This window comes from Martes martes (assembly GCF_963455335.1).
Source record: "Martes martes genome assembly, chromosome: 8".
In the NCBI taxonomy this organism is placed as follows: domain Eukaryota; kingdom Metazoa; phylum Chordata; class Mammalia; order Carnivora; family Mustelidae; genus Martes; species Martes martes.
In genome coordinates this window covers 115,671,583-115,695,281 of record NC_137895.1, presented here as the reverse complement: position 1 = coordinate 115,695,281, position 23,699 = coordinate 115,671,583, and the positions used below count along the sequence as shown (strand labels likewise).

Below are 23,699 nucleotides of genomic sequence, written 5' to 3'. Positions count from 1 at the left end.
TTTTTTTTTTTAAATCCCTAGTTACACTTGTAAACACAGCATCATGTATAAACTTATGGACTCCCTATGTTGTACACCTGAAACCAATGTGATATTGTGTGTCAACTAGTCAACTACACTCAAGAAAAAACTTTTTTTTGAAAATTCTATTATTAAAATACTAATCTGTCCTGGTTGAAACTTATCTATAAAAAATATTAGGCTAAAAGCCCTTCGAGAATAGCAGTAGAATAGAAGTTCTTTTGCGGTCCTGATTCCGCTTCAATTTTGGAAAAATCTTAACTCCTCTGGGCAGCAGTTTTCTGCTTTGTTAAAAAAGACAGGACAGAGAAGAGGAAAGGAGGAAAAAAGGAAAAGAAACTGGGCCGAATCATCTTGGAAGTCCTTTGCCACTCAAAATTTTCTTGATTCTATTAAAAAAAGAATTTGCCTTTAATACACAGAGGTCTGCAAAGCAGAATGATAATGACAGCTACCATGTGCTGGGGGTTTAGTATGTATGTAGTGATATACTATATGAAAAGAATTACATGGGCTCTCATTTAACAAGTGAATTTTCGACTATTATTCTACTGTTTGTTTTCAAACAGTGGACACAATTCTCAATTACCCTAAGAGAAATGGCTGAGTAGATGGGAAAAATTTATGAAAATACATATCAAAATAAGACTTAAAAACAGAACTTTTTGGCAAAGTCTGCTGTATCGGAGACCCATGATAACATGCTACTGTTCCACAGGACAAAGTAAAAATATTTGTCCCAACCTGACTAAACTGACAGCTACAATGTTTTATCTTCAAAAGGTAGGATTTCAGGATCAAGCTAATTCTCTTTCTAAATTCAAGCACAAACCGGAAGTACTTCAAAACAAAACAAAACAAAAAACAAACAAACAAACAAAAAAAACAAAAAGCAGATGCCAATAAAATATAAGGATAATTCAAAACTAATCTTTAGGCAGGCATAAATGATCATTTGACTGTAGGAAAACATTTCCTGCACATTGGCCTATATTTACTATTAACATCAAGCTAATCAACAAAAATTAAATATACTAGGGAAATAACGTATAAAAATCACATTTTTAAAAGTGAGAGTTGAACTCAGTAATGCCTCGGGAAAACTAATGCAAAAATCTAACGAGTTTTATATCAAGAATTGTACTTTTTATAAAATATTTGCCACATTTTACTTAAGTCCTTCTATTATTTATAGTCCATTTCTTTTCAGTTGGTATTAAATACATCTTTTTTTTTTTTTTTTTTTGGACTGGTGAAGTACCACCTTGATGAAGCCAGCTTCCAAAGCTAAGGTTAAGTCAACTCACGATAATAAATCCCTCTATTACAAGTTAACAATCAACTCCCTCAATTGTGGCTTAAAAAAAATATTTTGAAGCACCTTAACTTCAAACAACTGGCCTCAGAAATGGCATAGGATATACTGAGTACAAAGATCACAATTTGATCTCTGTTTTTTTTTTTTAAATACTAATATCCAAGTGATTATAACCACACAAAAAGCTACAGAGTTTGAGATAACCAAAAAAAAGAAGTTATCTTTCATCATTATGTATAATCTGCCATAACCACACAGAAAGGGGAAATTCTATTCCACTTTTCTATCTTCCCATGGGAGCATTCAAATGTGCACTCCTAAGTTGAAAAACATACCTCCAACTAGTAAAAGATTCTATGATACCACATTAGATAGATGCCCTGGGAAACGGTAATGTCAATTTCTTTAAAATTGTTCCAGGATGTAAAACAATAAACAAAGAACACGTAGCAGAGTATATAATAAGTAATAATAAGCATATAATAAGTACTGAGTAAATTAGATATTATTGATATACTCATCACCCTTTAGTGCACTGAAGAATAATTACTTATATGGTGGCCTCAGAAAAGTGAATCTACCTCCCCAAAATTTTGATGGTTTTAAAAAAGGTCAAATTCTAATTAAATCTGTGATAGTTTTACTAATACACATTAAATATTAAGCTAGTTGTAATATACTGACATTTTCTGGTTAGTTGATAGCTTCAGAATTCTGTATTATTTTAGTTATACGCAAACCAAAAATAAACCAATAGAAAAATTATATGAAAATCCTCTCAAAGTAGGAAAAATATTCTCTATAGCAGTATAAAGTTCTATTTTTTCCAAGAAATAGCAATGATTAAAAAAGAACCCATCTGTATAACAAATATAAATGTGCCCATCTACCCAATAGGTAGCACAAGAAACATCTATAAATAGCACAAGAAAACACAGATAAATCTCAACAGACTGAGCCAAAAGAGTGAGGTATTTCAGAGAAGTATTTATCATCAGAACAGTATGGTTTCCTATATTTAAGGTCTATTTATTATTTATTTTTACAAGTAGCAAAGTCCCTCCATTTTTTTTTCCAGCTTAATATACATGGATATAAAAAGCTACTGATATCACTCCACCTCCCACCCCAACCCGAGTGGGATAACAGGAAGTTGTGAGGTCAGAGCAGCCTCCTGATGCCGACATGGTTTCCTCTTTACCTCGGACTTAACTCTGGCACTCTCATCAGTCATCCTCTTGCTGATTTCTTTTCTGTCAAAAAAAACCATGACACATTAAATTAGCATATTCTAGTTGGGATATTTGTTCAGCCAAGATCACTTTTTCTGTCAGCAAGTATAATTTTCTAGAGCCCTTGGCAACAGATATGGTCGAAAATCATCATGGAGAAACATGTCTTAACTAATTCATCAGATAAGTTTATCACTCTGGCTCCTAGGCCCATGATCCTCAGGTACTTGAATACTTCTCTTTCTTCCATTTGTGCAAACGTTCCCACATAGCAACACACACAAGAGTACAAATACACACATTCCCCTTGAGTAATACAGCTCAGAGCTGGATCTTCTCTTAGCTCTGTAACAGTATACAGACTTTCTTCAAAAGCATAAATATTGTGAAAATTATCAAAAAGCATAAACATCATAAAACAGATTTTCTATCATTCTAAGCAATAAATTATTCCTACAGCTTACTTTATATATTTCATTATAGAATGACCTAACCAAATAAAATTTAGGTAGTATATGGGTACAATGAAATTTTACAAAGTCAATTTGAAAACAAAGGTGTACACATATGTGTACTAAGTACACATATACTTTACCAGTTTAAGAAAATCTATGAGTTTGTGAGCATCCTCCCCAGTAGACAGGTCTACAAAGTCCTTCGGAAGTCGGTAACTCAAATAGGGACTGGGCTGAACTGTCACTTCACTGTTTGTGCAACGGAAAGCTGGAGAATCCTTTACAACAAAAAAAAGGGAAAGGCTGTGAGGAATTATCTTTTTAAGTCTATTCTTCAAAGTGAAAAAGATACTAGTATAACAATTTCAAATTCATGTTCCCTTCTGTACTAGGTAAGGAAGGAAATAAGATTCTGAAGTAAAAGAAACACCAAAATTTTAAGACTATTTCCACATGTTCACTAGAAAATAAATACACAGTATCTGAAAACAGCGCCCTCATGGAGAGCTTTGGTCAATCCCTAAATGCTACCAGCCACTATTCACTGCGATTCGGTTATGGGTTCCTTAGTCCTTGAATGGACCGGAGGCCTAAGGCTAGTTCTCTCTGGCCTTGAGCAATTTCATGCAGGTCAGAGAGCTTTATCAATATTAGCATTTTCTATAGGTGCACAGTGGGGAAGTACTACCCTGGAGAATAAAGTTAATAGTGAGAGCAAGCAAGTGCTATGAATTCCTAATACTTTTGTGCTTTTCTTAGTCATTTAACTTACATATTTGTGTATCTCTCTTAGCACCTATGGAAAACTGCAAATCTGAGTATCATATTTAACAAGTCTCACATTCTTCAATGTACTTGCTTAGAGTCTTGCATTTAATATTTACATGTTGCCTTGTGCCAAAAAGGATTTCAGAGACAGAAGGCCTTGGGTTTGGACTTCATGGGTGGCAGGTATCTAGGTGAGGGATGGATGGTGTCCAGCAGATGGAGACAGGCCAGGAACTTGAGTGGAACAGGACCGTAGAGCCCTAGAAAGCAGGCCATATCTTATGACAGACCAGTCATCTGACAAATACTTAGGAAACACCCACTTTGCGCTGACCTTGTCCTAGGTGTAGGAGATAACTGGTAAACCAGTCTGGCAGACACCAATAAATAAGCAAATAAATACAACAGCAAGATCATTTCAGATAGTGAGAGGTGTTCTAAAAACACAACAACAGGGTGCTATGATAAGAGGCCACTTCACAGGGGTGGTCAGGTAACACCTTGCTGTGGATGGAACATGTGGACTGAAAAGTACGATGAAAGCAGCCCCGGGAGGTCTGGAAACTCAGGCAGGGACCGGGCACAGCTTGGAAAGCAGTGGGCACAACCGGAGCAAAGATCCTGAGGCAGGGCTTTGTAGCTGTGAGAATGAGAAGAAAAGCCAGGTCTCCGTGGAGGGGAGTAAGGACAGTGAGACAGGCAGGACATGACTCTGGGGAAAAGGCAGGAGCCTGCTCCTGTTTCCCTGTCAGCCCCCGACCTCCAATATAATGTTGTTTAAATGAAAAAGAAAGAAAGGATTTGGATCATAGAGTGAATTTTGTACAAACTGTTTCTATCTACTGTGTCCCTCATATTTAAAAATAACTCTGTGCTGAGTAATTTACACTCTCTTTCCTTGACATTCAGATTTAATGGCCCCCAACTCCAAGATGCCAGCACGAAGACAATTCTTTCAGCCATTAATTTAACAAAAATCAACTGTGCCTGAATTGTGCTAAGCCACACCAATCTGTGGAGAACATGAGAGATACTCCCACCCCCGCAACTTACAGTCTGGGGCAAGTACAACACAACAGGGCAAGAGCCTTGACAGGGAAAATAGCCATCTGAGCCAGATCTAGAAAAACAGGGCCAGAAAGGGCCCAGACAGAGTAACGATGAAAAGAAGTATTTCAGAGCTAAGACAAAAGATCCTCACACTCAAAGCAAGGCAGCAGCCAGAAAAGCAGGAAGAAACCCAGGAGGAGAGCGTGTATCACGGAAATCAGGGGAAGATGTGCGGTGAAAACACGGAAGAGGGTAACGCATTCAAATGTTGCCATGCATTGTTCCCTGGCCCCTGCAGTTGGCCGGTAGAGCCCCTGCCAAGAGCAGTTCTGTGGAGCAGCAGGGGCAGAGGCCAACCGCGTGAGTGGAGGGGTGCACAGGTAGAGAGGCAGCAGGCAGGAGAGGCAAAGTGAGGAGACCGGCTATGAGCAGTTACAAAACCACAGGTCACCTGCTAGCATGAGGGAAGCCAGTAGGAAAATACTTGTACATATGATTATAGAACCACGCCTGGACAATATAAACTGCAGGGGTAAGAATGGCAATTTCCAGGTGGCAGGATTTCAAGTCTTGCCTCGTTCTAATTCCCTGGTTTTTTAAATGACTGTGTAAAAAAAAAACTGCTTTTTAAAATACATTAACAAACACAAAGCTAACACATATGTAGTAAAATCATTTATTTTAACAAGTTTATGTGTATGTATCCGGGCATGTTATGTGTACCAAATATGATATAGAAAATATAAACCGTGGTTCTCAACATGGTAGAACTGTGGGTACTTCAGAATGCTCTTCAAAAGCAGGCATGTATTACTTTCATAAGCAGAAAAGGGCAACACAAAGGTGTTGTTCAAAGAAAGTTTGGCTGCGAAGATGAGGAGACAGAATTGCTGGCTGAAGACATGAGGTTGAAGGAGGTTTGTCTCTTTGGACAGAAGATACCTGAACACAGACAGGGCGGGTGGACAAGAAGAGAACGGGAAACATGACGGAGTGAGTGGCAGCACGAGTATCACGACAGACGGTAAGGAACAGCTGAGCAGGTGGAACTGTTAGACTGAGGAGGAGGGACAGAGGGATGCTCAGAGGTCTGAGGACAATTACACGAAGTCAGTTCGCACCAGCGGCTTCTCTTCCTATGAAGGAGGATGTGGAATCATCTGCTGAGGGGCAGAAAAGGAGGATGGTGGGCGGTCTGAAGGGTTACACAGGGGTGTGGAAGGCCACCGTGGGTGAAAGAGAAAGCTGGTGAGGGAAACACTGCAGTAAGGTCCCCCTGATGGGGTCATGACTATGACTATGACAAGACCACAGGCTGGGCACCTGCAGTTTTCCTCTCTCAGGGGTCAGAAGCCTGGAACTAGGATCAGAGCCAACACAGAACTGACCCACGGTCAAGATTCTTCCAGGTGAATCAGGTACACACCCTTTTTGGTCACCTCCATGATTGAGTACCTATTAGTAAATCTGTGTTGATGCCTAAAGAACAAAGGAGCAATTATTTAATGGATTACAAGGTTTCCTGTAATCCTTTTTTAACTTCTTACCTGCTCCAGAGTGTCTCCTTCACTAAATTCACCTTTTAAGTTTCTTCCAGATATCAGTTCTTCCCAAGTAAACAGCAGTGAATCAGTTACTTCACCAAACGGATTGAAATCAATCAGCCACACCTTCCCCTAGAGTACAGACAGAAAAATTAGTAAGCACGGAATAAAAACAAACACAAGTTTGTCATCTGTCTTATCCCAAAGATCATCTTCATATTGTTTTTACCCAAACACTAATATTAAAAATCCTGTAATTTATTTCAAAAGACAGTTCCTCCAGGTCTCAGCTGAGAAAGGATCACTTGTCTAAAGAAATGCAGAGAAGGGACCTAGGAAAGAAAAGCCCTGACAAAGGCAGATATGCCAACTCCTGCCTAAAATCACACAACAATTCTAAGTCAAAAATCCAAGCAGGAGAAAGGACAATCTCACAGAATGGTTCCACCAAAATAGCATGACTGGAATGCTTTCACGGGTGTCTGCAATTACCTTGCCTCAAGAAGCCAGGCAGGGAAGAACCAGCAGATCTGAGAGCACCTTCCTTACCCCTGAGAGGCTGCTGCAAAAGGGGCATTTAAAACACACACACACACACGAAAAATGTAGGGAAATTCTCAGTTTTCTTCAGTCTTCATGTAATATTTGCTTTGTATGATAGAGCTTGTGGCACATGAAGGGGAAATGAAAAACAACAATCTTTAAAAGCGATTTCTATCTTCTGTTCTGAGTATTGGTGGGCAATGTGAAAGGTTCTAGATGCGGGGAAAGAATACTTCTGACCTAGTTATTCTGAGTTTGATTAGAATCAGGTGCATCTTAGTATATAAAGCAGCAAAGCACTGATATAACAGACCTGGGGAATCTGTGTAATTGTGCCAAGAGATTAAAGCCACATTTGATCACAGAGATGTATTTGACATTTAGTAAATGTTTCCTTGAAACTTTTATCTTTGATTTTTTTCCTCACTGAAACATTCATACACTGGCACCATTTTGCTGTTGATAATTTTTTTGGTAAATATGTATGTAATCGTGTCTTGATCAGATGCGCATGCATAAAATTATATCCACCTAAGGAACTAGACTGCTGAGCTGGCATTATTAATCTCTAGCACTGTTTCTCATCTGGGTTCAAAGAAAATTTTAAGAAAGATGAAGCATCTTATTAGGACTAGCTTCAAACATCAGAAACATCTAGCAAGTAGCCAAAAACCGTTACAGGAAGTTTGGACCACATATTTTTTTATAAGTTTCCTATTATATACTAATCCCCTCTTTCCTCCACCAGCCCCCCAGCCCAGGAGAAGGCCTGTATCTCTTTCTTGCCACCTGAGCTGTTTTCTCACACAGATTCCAAAACCACTTGTTCAGTGTTCATGTGAAATAATGTTAGCCATTAATCATCTTGTGTGACATTAGCTTTGTTTTGGGGTGATTAGTAAGATGTCTTTAACATACTGTATATTACTTTAACAAAATGGGTATTTTCTAACCTCCAAACCCTCTCTACTTGAGTTTTCATAACCAATAAAATCACCCCTTTATTAAAAGGGGGGGATACTTGTTAGTAGAGGAATATTGAGCTCAATAAACTAAAAATATGTCATACTATAAAAAACAAGCAAAACTAAAACAGATCAGCTGGCAGAGTTTGTTCAGAAGGCATCTTCTAGTTTACTAGAGGAAAAAGAAACCAGCTGTAATCAGGCATGAAACTATCAAGATGAAACTACCAAGGATTTTATAGCTCTAACATGTTTTTTATGTAACATCTCAGGCACAAGACATCCTGAGAAAGTCTGTTTTTAGGCAATCCATCAGGTAAGAGTGGTCACACTGACCTTCCTGGTATCTACCAACAAACCACCCCGCTACCTGCCCAAAGAAATCTCTATGCACCAAGCATTACCGGGCATTGAAGCATAAAGACCAATAATGCAAAATCTATTCCTTCAAAGAGCTCGGGCCAGGACACACACACACACACACACACACACACACACACACCTGATGTGGTTTGTAAAAGCCTAGAAATAAGCTATGTGTTCATAGATAGGAAAATGGCTAAACAAACTACATAGTATATTTTCAAAATAAAATACTACACCATTGTATGAAACTAGAAAGCGCTCCAAAAATGCAATGTTTTAAACAAATGTATATAAAGCAAGGTACAGAGTATATATCACATGCTAACTCTTATGTATGAAAGATGGAAAAAGGTAAGTATATTGCTTGTTTCTGCAAGCAAATACTGGAAGGACATATAAAAAACTAATAAAAGCGTACTTGTAGGAGGTATAGAGGAACCGAGGTAAGAAAAGCAAGACTTTCTATATGTATTTTCACACAGATTTAATTTTTGAGCAATGTGAAGATATTCTCAACTAAAAAGTTTAAAACTCAGTAGGTTTTACAGAGCAGTGTTTGCTAGGGTGCAGGGAGGATCATCAGGAAATTTGGGGGAGTGATGGGAGGTCTACATGTTCACTGTAATAGTGGTTATACAACTGGATGTATTTGTCAAAACTCATATAACTATACCCTAAAAAGGATTAATTTTACTCTGTGTAAGTTATTTCTCAAAAACTCTAACCAAAAAAATTCAGTAGTTTTAAATGATTGAAAATATAGGGACACCTAGGTGGCTCAGTCAGTTGGGTGCCTGGCTCTTGATTTCAGCTCATGTTGTGATCCCAGGGTCATGGAATTGGGCCCTGCTTCTGGCCCTGCACTCAGCAGACAAAATATAAAGAACAAAATATAAAGAACCCAAATACCTATCACTCAGTTTCAACAATTATCTTGTTGAACCCCACAGCCAATCTTATTACATCTATATTCCATCCATTCCCCCCAAATCTGTATTGTTTTGAAGGTCTCTTCAGACACCATTTCATTCACAATCTATAAAAAGTTTTTCACAATTATTATTACCAAGCTTAATCTAACAAACATCTACAGAATATGTCACACATTAGTTGTAATTTTTCAAACACACACAGAACAGACACAAAAAAATGACCAAGTTGCAAAGCCAATCTCAATATCAAAGACTCACGATCAGAAATTTTTAGTCCTTACAGCAATGAAATTAGTAGCAAAACAACAGCCATCACTAAAATAATGAGACTGCAATAATTTTCTAAGTCTCTGATGTAGTTATTCTAAATTCTAGTTATGAGTTATCATCACTTAAGGAGCTCCTTAAAATACATGTACCAAGGCCTCATCCCAGACCTACTGAATGTGTGGGCCATCTCTGACATATGTGATTGTTAGAATCTATCAACACTGAGTCAACTTGCCCAGCTGCAGTAAGAAAGTAGACACATCAGAATATTGCCAAACTCAGACTTCAGTTCCACTGCATAGGGGAGACCACCATAAAGACTTAGTTTTCTGCAAAAGTCATAAAACCAAATTTCCGCAAAGTGCCTAACAAAACAGTGATACGAGTGCCACTGAGTATATGCAAATGTGTTTTACATCACGGTTTAAATCTCTTCTCAGAAACTGTTGGCATGTTTCTACTGGTATGTTTCTCACTTTTAAAAACATACAACTTCTTTCAGTTCTGTTAGATCATAGCAGTAATTACTTCTCTACATGTCCAACTTCACTTGAAACATTTATATAACTCTTTCACCAAATTACACATTTGCACTGACCTGCCAGCAATAGTGAATCAAAGCAGATCTGGACATTTTCCAGGGATATACTGACAGACCTTAGTAAATTCCAAATTTTTGAATGCCATTAAATATAACTCCATTAAAACATAATTACTTCAGTTATAATATCTGTAAAATGAGAATAACACATATCTCACAGGGTTATATGGATAACCTGAGTTAAATACAAATAAAGTTCTTCTGAGGGGCGCCTGGGTGGCTCAGTGGGTTAAGCCACTGCCTTCGGCTCCGGTCATGATCTCAGGGTCCTGGGATTGAACCCGCATCAGGCTTCCTGCTCAGCAGGGAGCCTACTTCCCCCTCTCTCTCAGCCTGTCTCTCTGCCTACTTGTGATCTCTCTCTGTCAAATAAATAAAATCTTTAAAAAAAAAAGTTCTTCTGAGCTACACATTAGGGTAATAAGCTAGGTTTAGTCATTCACTAACTGGTTGATTCGATCCCACTTATGACCAGCCAATTCCCTGGAATGTTTAAGCGTTGAAGATAAGCTCCTTGCTGGTCAGGAAATCATCTTGTTGGAAGCTTTTTGTTAGAAGCATGGCATCTGACAGTACAGGCTCTCTATAAATGTTAGCTGTGTGAGTGACTGATGCGGCCAGTGTCTATCAGTCAGAAGCAGAGCTGGGACTAGAGCCTGGGCTCCTGTTGATCAGCCCTGGTTTCTATCCATTCCATCACACCAGCTTCCTATCCTTTCTCTAACCTTTGTTTCCACTAGATTTAAAGTGCAAAGTAACATCCCTCTCCCTTACCACATCTCAATTTGTAACTCCTCTTTCTAACTCTTAGCAGACACTCTCACCCTTGAAGACATAGAGGTAAAAACAGAGTAAGTGATGTCTTTTGGCTAAAAAGAGGCAAGTCAACAGTTAACAGGTATTTTGGGACATGACCATATGGGCCAGACCCTTTTGTCCAAAAAATGATTCAAAGGTATTGCAAGCAACACAACAGTGGAGCTGCTTGAGCTTGGAGAGGGAATGAGAAATGTGCGGGTAACATTTGGAAAACATATGGTCACATACTCGGAAAACACACCTGCTGTCTTCCCAACAGCTTAGTCAATAAGCAGTAATCACAGGACGTTTAGTGACCCAGATTTTTTTTTAAAAGACTGCACATCTTGATAATAAAACCTCTGCTATAGGATTAAATGAAGTCAAGTTTTTGTTCTCTTTTTCATTATATAGTTTCCATCACTTGTAAGATTTAAAGAATAAGCAAATCCTCATCTTCAGTCTAAAGATAAAAGTGATCCCAATCATGCTAAGGATCTTTTAGTTGATTAAAAATAATTACCCAAATATCAAAAGACAAACTCCTGGCCACACTTACGTGTGACAACTGAACTATTTTAAGCAGGCCTAGAACCCCGACAAAAGTGAAAAGCAGGACATAAAGTAGCCATTTAGCCGTCTGTTAAATTAATAAATCCTAATCCACAAAACTATTGAAAATATGTCTCCCAATGTTAAGTATATGTTAAGGGAGATTCTTGGGGCGCCTGGGTGGCTCAGTGGGTTAAAGCCTCTGCCTTCAGCTCAGGTCATGATCCCAGGGTTCTGGGATCGAGCCCCATGTCGGGCTCTCTGCTCAGCGGGGAGCCTGCTTCCCTCTCTTTCTCTGTCTGCCTCTCTGCCTACTTGTGATCTCTGTCTGTCAAATAAATAAATAAAATCTTTAAAAAAAAAAAAAAAAAAAGGGAGATTCTTGACCACTGTGACTTTCAAACCTTAGCTGGTTTGAGAAAGTATTTTTTGAGCAGTGGGCCCCTACATAATGGCTACACACTCCGGAAGACCAGCCCTGATTTTAAAGCATATCAGATAGTTGTTACTTACCCTACTGTCTCTATATATATCGAACACAACTGTAAAGGAGAAAAAACTCAAAGTTAACAATGAACTACTATTTTCATGATCTAAGTCTCCTTTTGAAAATTAAAATGAATCTTATTATTCATTACTCAAATAGAATGTAAGTACCTTGAGAACTTCATGCTTCTAAATCTCAAAATTTTTAAACACGATAAGATAGCCTACAGTGTTTTATTTATATGATTTTGTTTTCCTTTACGCTTGGCCATAATCCTTTATACAGTTGATCCTTAAACAATTCGGAGGCTGGGGGTGCTGACATCCCCCCAGAGTTGGAAAACTCATGTTTAAGTTTTTACTTCCCTGAAACTTAACTACTAACAGCCCACTGTCGACCTGAATCCTTACCAGTAACATAAACAATTAACATGTATTTTATGTATTATATACTGTATTCTTATAATAAAGGTAGAGAAAATATTAGTAAAGTCATAAGGAAAATATATCTACAGCCCCACACTGCATGTATTTAGGAAAAAAATCCACATGTAAGTGGACCCATGCAGTTCAAACCTGGGTTAATCAAAAGTTAATTGTATTTAAAATTTCAAACCAAACACATCATCCCAACGAATTCACCATTATAAACAAATAACATGTACTAATGACAAAGACATCAATCACTTAATTCATTTGATGAGGAATGATTTCAGTAATATCTGTAGTAGGAAAGCATAAAATCTAGCTATGGTTATGGCATGATTCATCTTTTTTAAAATCAAATTTGCCACAGAACCCAGGTTTGGCAAGAAGAAATCAGAACAGATTTTAGAATGCAGGAAAACTCTTTCATATATAATATACTTTCTTAAAAGCAAGTCACAAATGTTTACCTTGTAATTGGTACTATCTGATCATTCAAATAAAAAATCTAGAAAGGTATATCAGTCGACTAGCTAATTTAGTCTGAGTAACACAAGCATTTTGCTCTCTGAAATGAATAACAGACCCTCTGAAATGAATAATAAAATGTCTAAAATGATAAGAGAAGTATCTGCCTTGGTATTAAAAAGTGACTGATTAAAATTAGATAAAATTAACACGCCAACCATCAGATACAGTAATACAGCAAAATGGTTAAAATACAGTGTTTTAAATCCAGTTTTAAAATCTGCACCACCAGGGTGCCTGGGTTCCTCAGTTGGTTAAGCGTTTGCCTTTGGCTCAGGTCATGATCTCGGGGTCCTAGGATCGAGCCCCACACCTGGCTCCTGCTCAGTGGGGAGTCTGTTTCTTCCTCTGCCCCTCCCCTCACTGGTGCATCGTCTCTCAAATAAATAAATAAATTCTTTAAAAAAAAATCTGCACCACCATGAAATAAGGTTCAGTAACATTATGTACTTCATTTCACTGAGTCAATAAAAAATACTCACAGTCTTCATCCAAGAACTTGTACTGTATGTGTTTCTTGAAAAAGTCTTGTATGCATCTGCAAATCTCTTCCTTTTGTTTAGAAATATGATCATAGTACTGTGTATAGTCCCTTTGAGAAATACCTGACAAGAAAGTATTTTATATCCATTATTATATAACATTCTTTTCAAAAACATCAAAATGTAATTTAGACATCTTTTTGAGAGAACCATTAAAGTAGATCGGAAGACCAATCAGATGAATATTGCATAATACATGATTCAGCATTTTATACAGGTAAAAAACTTAGTAAAAAATTAACCATTCATATGGATAGATATATCCTAAGTTCCATATTGTCATACATTCTTACTTTAGAAATAGTTATTTTTATTTAGTACAATAAAGAGCTCAGTCATAAATACATTTACAATGTAAAAAAATGAAAGAAGCAATTTTAAACCTATACACATAGACAATTGCTTCTTGATTTTTTTTGCAACGAACTTTCTACAAAATGGTATTCTTTTCCACTCTTCTTTGGGAAACTTAAAATATTCCCAATGTCCTCCAATTCATATTGTATTTCACAGAAACAGGCTATTTTTCCTGTTCACACATGCTACAATGCGTTTCACAAGCCTGATGTTTCAAGTCATGGAAAAGTAAACATTTCTTTCTTCAGAGTGACTTGTTGATTTTATTCCAAATACACTAAAGGGATTATTGTGAAAACTTCCTCAATTTGCTCTAGGCCTAGGAAAGTTTTCTACTTTGAAAGAAGGGTTTCCACCCAATTTCTTCATCAATGACAATACGACTCTCTTCTTTAACTCTGCTTGTGTTGCACCTTCTTCCAGAAATACCTAACAATATGATCAATTCAAACACCCCAAGTTTCTTTCAGGTAAATTAACAGATGTCAATGTCACATTCACTAAATAGTGCTCATGTGGGACACCTGGGTGGCTCAGTCAGTTAAGCTCCTGACTCTTGGTTTCAGCTCAGGTCATGATCTCAGGGTTGTAAGCCTGTGTGGAGCCTGGTTAAGATTCTCTCCCTTTCCCTCTCTAAAAAAAAATAATAATAATAGACAAATTTTAAAAACTTTTAAATTTAAAAAATTTTTAAAAATAGTGCTGATGTGATTTTATTCAAATCACACTTTTCTTGGTCAAAGATAAGTTTTACTGCATGGAAAACATGCAAAGACAAAAAGAGCAGATTATCTTCAATACTTGAGTACATCACAGCAAATAAAATAATAATCTGAGAGGAAGAAAATGGGTGGCTTTTTAAGTAATGCACTTATTTGTCTACATATTTCCTCTTGCTAGAATAAACAACACTGCTCTAATAATAGAAACAAAGATCCAAAACTTGGCTTTTTATGATGCTTAAAATAAGTGGTGTGTTGCTAGTAATACTTAGGAAAGTCCCAAAGAGAAAGCAGGTAACATGATATGTAGCTTAAATTGGGAATGGCCAAGACCATCATTTTCATCTCCAGAATCCAGACATGATTAATGGACAAGATACTTCTCTGTGGAAACTGAATATGGCCTCAGGAGCACTGTCAATAAAGAATTCCAGAGAGTCACTACTAATTGGCTAGAGGTAGCATCTGAGATAAAAACTGATTACTACCCTCTCCTAATTATTAGAAATTCACTTCCATCAAAAGCCTGTCTTCTTGGAGCAACAATCTGGCTCAGTTGGAGGAGCATGTGACTCTTGATCTCAGGGTCATGAGTTTGAGCCCCATGTTGGGTGTAGAGATTACTAAAAATAAATAAACTTCAGGGATGCCTGGCTGGCTCAGTTGGCGGAGCACATGACTCTTGATCTCGGGGTTGTGATCTCGGGGTTGTGAGTTCAAGCCCCCTGTGTGGTGTAGAGTTTACTTAAAAAAAAAAAAAAAAGAAGTAAAAGTAAAACATATAATAAGTTTAGAAAGAAAAAAAAAATCTTGTCTTCTTTTAATGTGTAAAAAAACTCACCAATAAGTTTGTTTTCCTTGACAAAACATCGGAACTCAGCCCCAGGAATTAATTCACACCATTTTCGAAGAACAAGCTGTAAAGAGAGGAAAAATGTAACACAACCATGTAACAAAGGAATGTTTACTGGTCTAACAGATAATTTTATGCCAAGAGTATGTTTTAATAATTGCCATTATCAAATAGTTTGGAAGAAAAAGCATCATAAACCATTCTTATCATGAGATATAGGGAACAAATTTATTAGTCCAGTAAGTGGCAGAAACACTGTTAAAATTCTTTATGACAAAAAGCACTTTTGTCATTTATTTATCACTTTGAAAGCTGACATAATATACAAACCCAAGGATGAAGTTGAATCCTATCGTCATTGCATACAGTTGCCCTCTAATTATTTGTTCTTCCCTCCTTTAAGTATATTTTTTAAAAAAATGGATATCCTAGTTATCTACCTTCTTAGCACCATTGTGTAATACTCTGATAAAAGTATAATAATTTATCACTAAAAATCACATTAACCCTCAATAATTTTGCCTCCACTTTAAAGTAAAACAATTCTGTCACTGGCTCAAGTCATAAATGGGTTCCACTACTATAATTAATATATTATATACAAATTCTCATATACTACTGAATTGCTACAATTTTATAAATACTATAGTTGACAAATGTATGCTTCTGAGTCTGTTTTTAAAATGTTCTTCAGCGAAAACTAGTCCTACTCTTCCAAGTATTAACTGTAATACGTGGCCAGTGCCTCCAGCCTCCCTTAGGCTGGCATATACTTCTTTGCCCTTTAAGGCCTAAGAGATGGAACTTAAATCACACTAAGCCCCATTCCTCGAACAACCTCCAGTGGCCTGAGTATCCTCCCTTCCCATACCCTGTGCTCCCAGTTTCTTGTATCTAACATTCCACAGTATGCACATACATACCAAGTTATACATGACAATAATCTGAACAAGTCTCTCTTCCCTCCTAACTAGCAACTCAGAAAGGGCAAGGAACTAGATCTCAATTCATCTTTATGTTCCCAGCACAAGTATATAATACCTACCAAATGCTTAAAAAATGTTACTAAGTAAAATTGTCAATATATAAGATACACAGCCACTAAAAATCCTGATATAAAAAAACATTTAATGAGCTGGAAAAATAAACTATAAATGAAAGAAAATGGTATGAAAAGTATTTTATGAAGAGAGTATATATATATACACACACACATATAAACTTATCTCAGGAAAGGGCTGTTAAATGCCAAAATGCTAATACTGAGGATATATCCAGGCGATAAGTTCCTCATATTTTCTTATACTTTTTAATTTTTGATAGTAAATTGCTTTTCTTACAAAAACTAAACTTACATTCTTAAAATATGCCTAAGATTTAAATGCACTGATTTCAATTTTCATTATTGTTAAGCTCTTTGTCAAGATTTATACGTGCTGTATTTTTTAAAAAGAACCTAAATATTAAATGAAGAACTAAAAAATTAAAAATGTACACAGTTGTCATCTATTAAAAGCTGATACTGGCAAATACAGTTCTTTAGGGCTACAGTAATTTTTATTTAAGCAACAAAGAAATAAGCATTTATTGTAAACTAACATTCATTTTTTGGAAAATCTGCATAATCTTTATTGAAATAATGTTTTGGACAGGTAACACATACACTGTACAGTTGACTGAAAAAACACATAAGGGTAAAATGTGAATTCTGCCCCCCACCCCATCTAGTCCCTCTGTCCTCCCCCTCAGAGGTAACCAGTGCTGTCAATTACTCATATAGCTTTCCAGACATAATCTACAAATAAATGAGCATGGAGTACATGTATGTATCTTCTTAAATACACACAGAAGGAATACACCATATATAGGATTCTGCTTGCAGTTTTAAACCCTATGTACTACCACAATGATGGCACATTCCAAAAAAGCAATAAGAGAGCAAACTGCTGGTGAAATCAATCTTGGGGATAGAAGATGACATCTCAAACAAAGATTATGCCTCAGGGCAAGCCTCCAGAAATCATCTTTGTCATTTTGTGTTTTCCAGCACCGAATGATAAGACACAGCAGGGATTTAATAGATGTGTTTTCAGTGAGACAAAAGATATGAATATAATATATACATATAAAGAATGTTATAAAAATGTTTAATGATTAGGAATATGCTCATACTATGCTGTTAAGTAAAAAAAAAAAACAAAAAAAAACCCTCACAACTAGTATGTAAAAAAAAAAAACCCTTTACAACTTGTATGTAAATCAATTTTAAGTGACAAAAGATCCAGTTTGGTGGCCTAATAAATAGTAAATTAACTGTTCTACAAACATGTTAAAATCATAGAAGATATACCAATATACATTCAGCACACTAAAAATTTCTTGATATAGTGAGTCAGTCTACAAGTTTTTAAAGTGTGTGTATAAAAGGTGACAAAGCAAACAATGAATTTTTTTTAATGAAAAAAAAATTTTTTAAAGACCACTGGACTAATTCTAATTGATGTTACAAATCCAAAAATGCAAGTGGTTTGCAATTATGAAGCAAGATGACCACTCTCTTCAACAAAGTATGAGCTGTCAAAGTTTTCAAAAGTGTTACATTTTGACAATCCAAGTGCAAGAAGAACCAAGAGTAATGATAAGGAACAGCCTATCAGAGATGTAGCTGAAACCTGGAATCAAGATTTAAAAGAAAAGTATGTTTCAGATTCACTCATAACAATTGATGAGTCGTTATTTGAGTCCAAGAACACTGCCCATTTCAGGGAGAGGTATTTGGTGGGGGGGGTTAGTATTTAACCTTCAAACTAGGAAAAGTGGAATACAAATTTGGGTTTGCTATGTTTGAATTCTTATTGCTATTTCTAAAAATGTTTTCCACTATCCTTTCAATCTAACTTCTGTATATAATTTATAAAATGAGTGAACAATGTAAAAAAACAAAAAGGTCTACTGAGCCTAAATGGTAAAATGGTGATTATTTTTCTTCATATACCAGGTTAAAAAGTTTACCCAGCTTAAGCCAGATGATGGGTGTAAGGAATTTGTTTTATTACAAAATACATATATTCTATAGTATGTATATACTGTGTCTAAGTGTTAAATATTTATTTATACAGATATTTTTCATAAATTTAAAAAATCAGTGGTCCAGGTTCCTAGAGAAATGGATTCAAAAAATTTTATTCATTCTGCTTAAGAATAGATAGCAACTTTCAACACATCTTCATCTAGGATTATCAATTTCAAGATTTAAAAAAGTAAATCCTTACCTCATATTCTATACAAGGATCTGGAGAATCATCAGTACAATGAATAAATCTTTAAGAGAAAAAAAGGCAATTGAGTATCTTTTTTTTGGTGCCAGCTTAGGTACACACATTTACTTATACTCAATGTGATACATGTAAGGTTTTACTAAAAGAATCCAGTAACAGGAGGCTAATTCAAATCCAATGAACATTTATTAAGTACTATTCAACATCAGATGTTAGGTGAGGAACCCAAAAAGGTATTTCACTAGTCCTCCAAACCACCACATAATCTACAATTATCTTCATTTTTCTATCAAAAAACAAAGAAACTTAGACCCAGAAATGACCAAATTTAGTGACCAAGACAGGACTAAAACTCAGGTTGTCTAAATACAGATTCCAAATGAAGGCAGGATGGCGCTGCTGTTCTACAATTCTCATTGCCTTCTTTATGGCTAAACCAGAAGTCTACTTCTCTGCTGACATTATCTCCACCATCCAAAGCCACACAAAGTTAATCCAATCTTTACCCTGCATGCCGTTTAAAAAAATATTTGCTAGAACTACTCATCCCTTCATTAAGCACACTATTTCCCTCTCTAAAAATCCTCCATTTCATGAACAATTTTTCATATATTTTCTAAATTCCTTTGTTAAATACCTCCCTATAAGGACTGGCTAGGCACCAGAAATGCTAAAATGACCTGAGTCCCTTGTTCTTTAGGAGAAAGTTAGTCTGGTGGGCAAAGCCTAACAAACAGACAAAGAAATTCAAAACACTGGAAGCAAAAATAAAAATACTCTGTCAGCACAAAGGAAAAACCGATTAGCTCTCTGTTCTGTGGGGGGGAGGGGAGGCGGTAGTCAAGAAGGCCTTGTTCAACAGGAAGGGAAGGGTCCATAATTAAGGCAAAGGGAAGCATACGCTAGAGCAGGAAGGGAAATGAGAACTGTCATGCTATGTGCAGAGAACTACTGCGGCTTCCCGCTGACGGAGTGGAAGCGCAAGGAGAACGGCGGAAAGATGAGGTTAGACCTCATGCACTGCTGTGGGGAATGTAAGCTGGGGCAGCCGCTGTGGAGAACTGTACGAAGCTTCCTCAAAACAGTAAAAGGAGAACTACCATGGGATCCAGTAACTCCACTATTGGGTATTTGCCCAAAGAAAACAAAGACACTAATTCGAAAAGATTTATGCACCCCTATGTGTATTGTAGCATTACTTATTAACAGCCAAGATACGGAAGCAGCCTAAGCGTCCATTGATAGATGAATGGATAAAGAAGATATGGGGTATGTTAAACAAACAAAAAGCAGAAACAGACTCATATTTATAAGAAATAGACTCATAAACACAGAGAACAAACTGGTGGCTGCCAGAAGGGAGGAGGGTGGGGGGGAATGAACAAATAATGGTGGAATGGGGTGGGAGATACAGGTTTCCAGTTACAGAATGAGTAAGTCATGGGGAGAAAAGACATAGCATGGGCAATCTAGTCAGTGGCACTGGAAAAGTGTTGTATGGGGACAGATGGCAGGTTACCTGTGGTGAGCATACCATAAAATATAGACCTGTTAAATCACTATGTTTTACACCCAAAACTAATATAACATTTGTATCAACTATAATCCAATCAAAAAAAAAAGACAATGGAGAGAAATTTTGGATAAAGAGGAGTATCCAGATTGTGAAGGGTCTTGTTTGTCTCTCTAGGGAGGCTGTACTATATTATATAGATAATGGGGAGCTAAGTCTCTAAACATGTGAGGGCTTCAGGACTACCACTGTGGTAAAGGTACTGGACAGCTGGGCTGTAAGGGTGGGGGGAGTGGGGAGAATGGCAAGTAGGGAGGCAGAGAGACCAGTTAGAAGGCTCAGTCTAATAACCCTGGGGAGAGATAATGGTCTACCTGCTTCAGTGGAAGTAGGGGAGGAGGAAAGCACTCTAAAAAGGTATTCAGGAGTCAAAGCCTATTTAACATTGCCTGGTGCCCTGCTGAAAGTGAGAGGTGAGGGAGAAAGAGGTCGGGATGACTGGCTGGACAGTGATGGGAATGCCATTCGCTGAGACTGAGAGAAAAGCAGGTGACAGGGGTAAGATAAAGATGGGAGAGAATAATGTTTGTATGTGGAGCACTGGAAACATCCTGAGAACCACACAGAGATGTGTGTAGGAAGCAACCAGGAAAAACAAAACTGAAAGAGAGGGAGGAGTTGTAGATAATTATCTGGAGGTAATCACATAGGTATAAGAGCTAAAGTCCAGAAAGTAAATAGAAGCGATCACCTCAGGCAGATGTCAGAAACTGGGAGAACACCGAAAATTAAAGAGTAAGTAAAACTTGCAATCGAGAGACATTTTTATTAAAAAGAAAAACACCGCATAAAGAAAATAAAAAATACTTCTGAAGATCACTTAAGCAATTTACAAGAAAAACTGAGTTTGAAAAGCTTTTCAATTCCCCTGAATATTTGATTAGGTTGGAATTCTCTGTAATCATTTGTAATTTATACTAGAAACAATAGCAACTCCAATTTAGTTGGTTGGTTGAGATTCTCAGAAAAAAAACCCTTTATTTCTACTAACAACTGGGCATGGGCAGATATAATCTGAAATACAAAGTACACCCAATGTGCTTTGTTGAAAAGCAATGGGGTTTTCTCTGTATTAATGAACAGGCACTAATAATCCTATGAGAAAGTGCTATTAATATCAATGTTTACCACATGAGGATACCAAGGCTCTGAAAGGTGAGAGATCAAATAAGTGGTAGGGAGGGCACTAAACCAGCAAGGATGGAGGTTCTAGAGTTGCTGCTGGGGCACCTGGATGGGTCAGTTGGTCAGTTAAGTGTCCAACTCTTGATTTCAGCTCAGGTCATGATCTCAGGGTTGTGAGATCGAGCCCCATGTTCAGTGCGGAGTCCGCTGGTCTCTCTCTCTGCCCCACCCCGCCCTTGCACATGTGAGCTCTCTCTCTCTCAAAAAAAAAAAAAAAAAAAGAGCTGCTGTTAAAGCTCTTGAATTTCAGCTAAAAAAACCAAAACACCATAAATACCAGATGCATCTAAAAAAAAAAAAGTCCTTGATCATCTTTAACAGTTCCACATAATAAATTTTTCATTTCAAAAGATTCCTTGCCCTTTTTCCTAGTTTAACAGTATAAGCCTTTTAATTAGTAAAAAAATGCTATTTTATGAATTCTATTATAAAAATTTCTTTTTGTCCTTAAAACAGATACATATACTTTAATTCCAACTTTTAATTTTGAGGAATTAAAAAATACATAAAAGTACAAAGTGTTCATGTATTGCCTTTGTAGGAAACCAATTCAAGTTTACTTTAAAAGTTAATATTTTACATTTTATAACATGTATATAACATATATATAAATATATGTTATATATATTTATATATATATTTATATATATTTATATTTATATATATATTTATATATAATATATAAATATATATATTTTATTTATATATTTATAACATGTTATATACATGTTATAAAATGTAAAATTTTATAAAATTTATAAAATTTATAAAATATACAAATTTGGAATTACTATGTTGTACACCTAAAACTAATATAACATTATGTCAATTATACCTCAATAGAAAAAAAAGGTAACATTCTGGCTTCTAACTAACCAACGATTCATTATCAATGATAAAACTGAACTATCTTTTCTTAATTTAAATGTATCTAAAACATGGAGATGGAAGTAGGGAAATGTCAAAGGAATTTGAATAAGTAAAATAATGGCATTATCTTAGTGGTAAGTATAGTACCATTCTCATTCTTGAAATGTGATTTTTTTTTAAGGTTTTATTTATTTATTTGACAGAGAGCACAAGCAGGGGCAGGTAGGGCGGGCATACGAGAGAGTGAGAAGGAGAAACAGGCTCCCTGCTGAGCAGAGAGCCCGATGTGGGGCTCGATCCCAGGACCCCAGGATCATGACCTGAGCCGAAGGCAGATGCTTAATTGACTGAGCCACCCAGGCGCCCCTTGAAATGTGATTTAACCATGTGGGTGCCATAGTTTTTGGAAATCTGATAATAGAGGATAGAATACTGTTATTATTCTATAAAGAACAAGGTGGACTAAGATTCTATATCTACCTATTTTAAAAATACTACAGGAAACCCAATAGGCACAATTCCAAAACACAGATCTTCGTTATCTAATGTTTTTAATGTTTTGATATTCCTACAAATACTGATTTCAGCCCTTGATTAATCCTCATATTGCTACTTTAAAACAAGTATGTTTTAATGCATATTTGCATTCCCCCATCCTATAACATTTATTTTTTTAAGTGTTGATTGGTTTAACATTTAATGTTATTTTAAAAGCCTGGTTAGTTTCAGAAAGCAGAAGTGAGAATGTCTGTGCTATGTGAGATTATTGTATAAGGCTTTTTCTTATTAAGATGATTAACCAGATGGCCCAGTACAGTTCCTGCAAGAGAAGAGTACAGAGCCAGCTAGTTAAGCCCGAATGTAAAGGTCAATAATAGCATTTTCAAGAGCTTAGCTGAAATACTGCAAAGAACGCTGTGTGTGAATATTTAGGTTCCATTTACATTCTGGAGGAGGTAGGTTTAAAAAGCAAAAATAAGATAATTAGGGTACTAACAACCCTGGAATTTTTACAATCCTTAAATATAAATTAATGGACCTAAAATTTGTTTTTAGAGTCTCAATTCTTTTTATGAGTTTAATTAATTAAAATACTTCCTTTATATTATCTTTGAAACTTCTGTTATTTTAAATTCATACAGCTCTACTTCCTCCTCTAGCCCACTGTCTCACCTTGAGGCATGATGTGCTGTTTTCTCACAGATCTTGTTATTTCTACATGAGCACCTATTTGGTGTGGCTCATTTCTCTGGGGGTCCCCCAAGGCCTGGGTTGTGGAGTCTTCCCAGAGCACTTTGTTTTTGCATCTTCTAGGCGCCTCAAATGACTGGAGGACTGACTTTTAGATCAATTTCTTAGTTAATGGGAGATCTCTAACAGGCAGGTGGTTCAAATTCTGTTTTTTGAAGTTCATGAGACAAAGGTCTGAGGTTTCAAACTTTTAAAACAAAAAGCCAAAGCCCA

The 23,699-nt window shown here is 36.5% G+C and overlaps 1 protein-coding gene across 2 annotated transcripts in view; it reads right to left on the bottom strand.

Annotated features, from left to right (window-relative positions):
- Positions 1-1,273: 1,273 nt before the first annotated feature.
- The window catches only part of CDC123 (cell division cycle 123), a 56,453-nt gene continuing 34,027 nt past the window's right edge, over positions 1,274-23,699 (bottom strand). For both annotated transcript variants that reach the window (XM_080810377.1, XM_080810378.1), the window contains 7 exons: positions 18,602-18,650; positions 15,318-15,393; positions 13,338-13,460; positions 11,929-11,957; positions 6,392-6,520; positions 3,167-3,304; positions 1,274-2,592 (listed from right to left, as the gene is read on the bottom strand). In XM_080810377.1, coding sequence (XP_080666503.1) covers positions 2,566-2,592; positions 3,167-3,304; positions 6,392-6,520; positions 11,929-11,957; positions 13,338-13,460; positions 15,318-15,393; positions 18,602-18,650 — 571 coding nt within the window. In that variant the 3' untranslated portion in view covers positions 1,274-2,565. The remainder of the gene's footprint in view (positions 2,593-3,166; positions 3,305-6,391; positions 6,521-11,928; positions 11,958-13,337; positions 13,461-15,317; positions 15,394-18,601; positions 18,651-23,699) is intronic.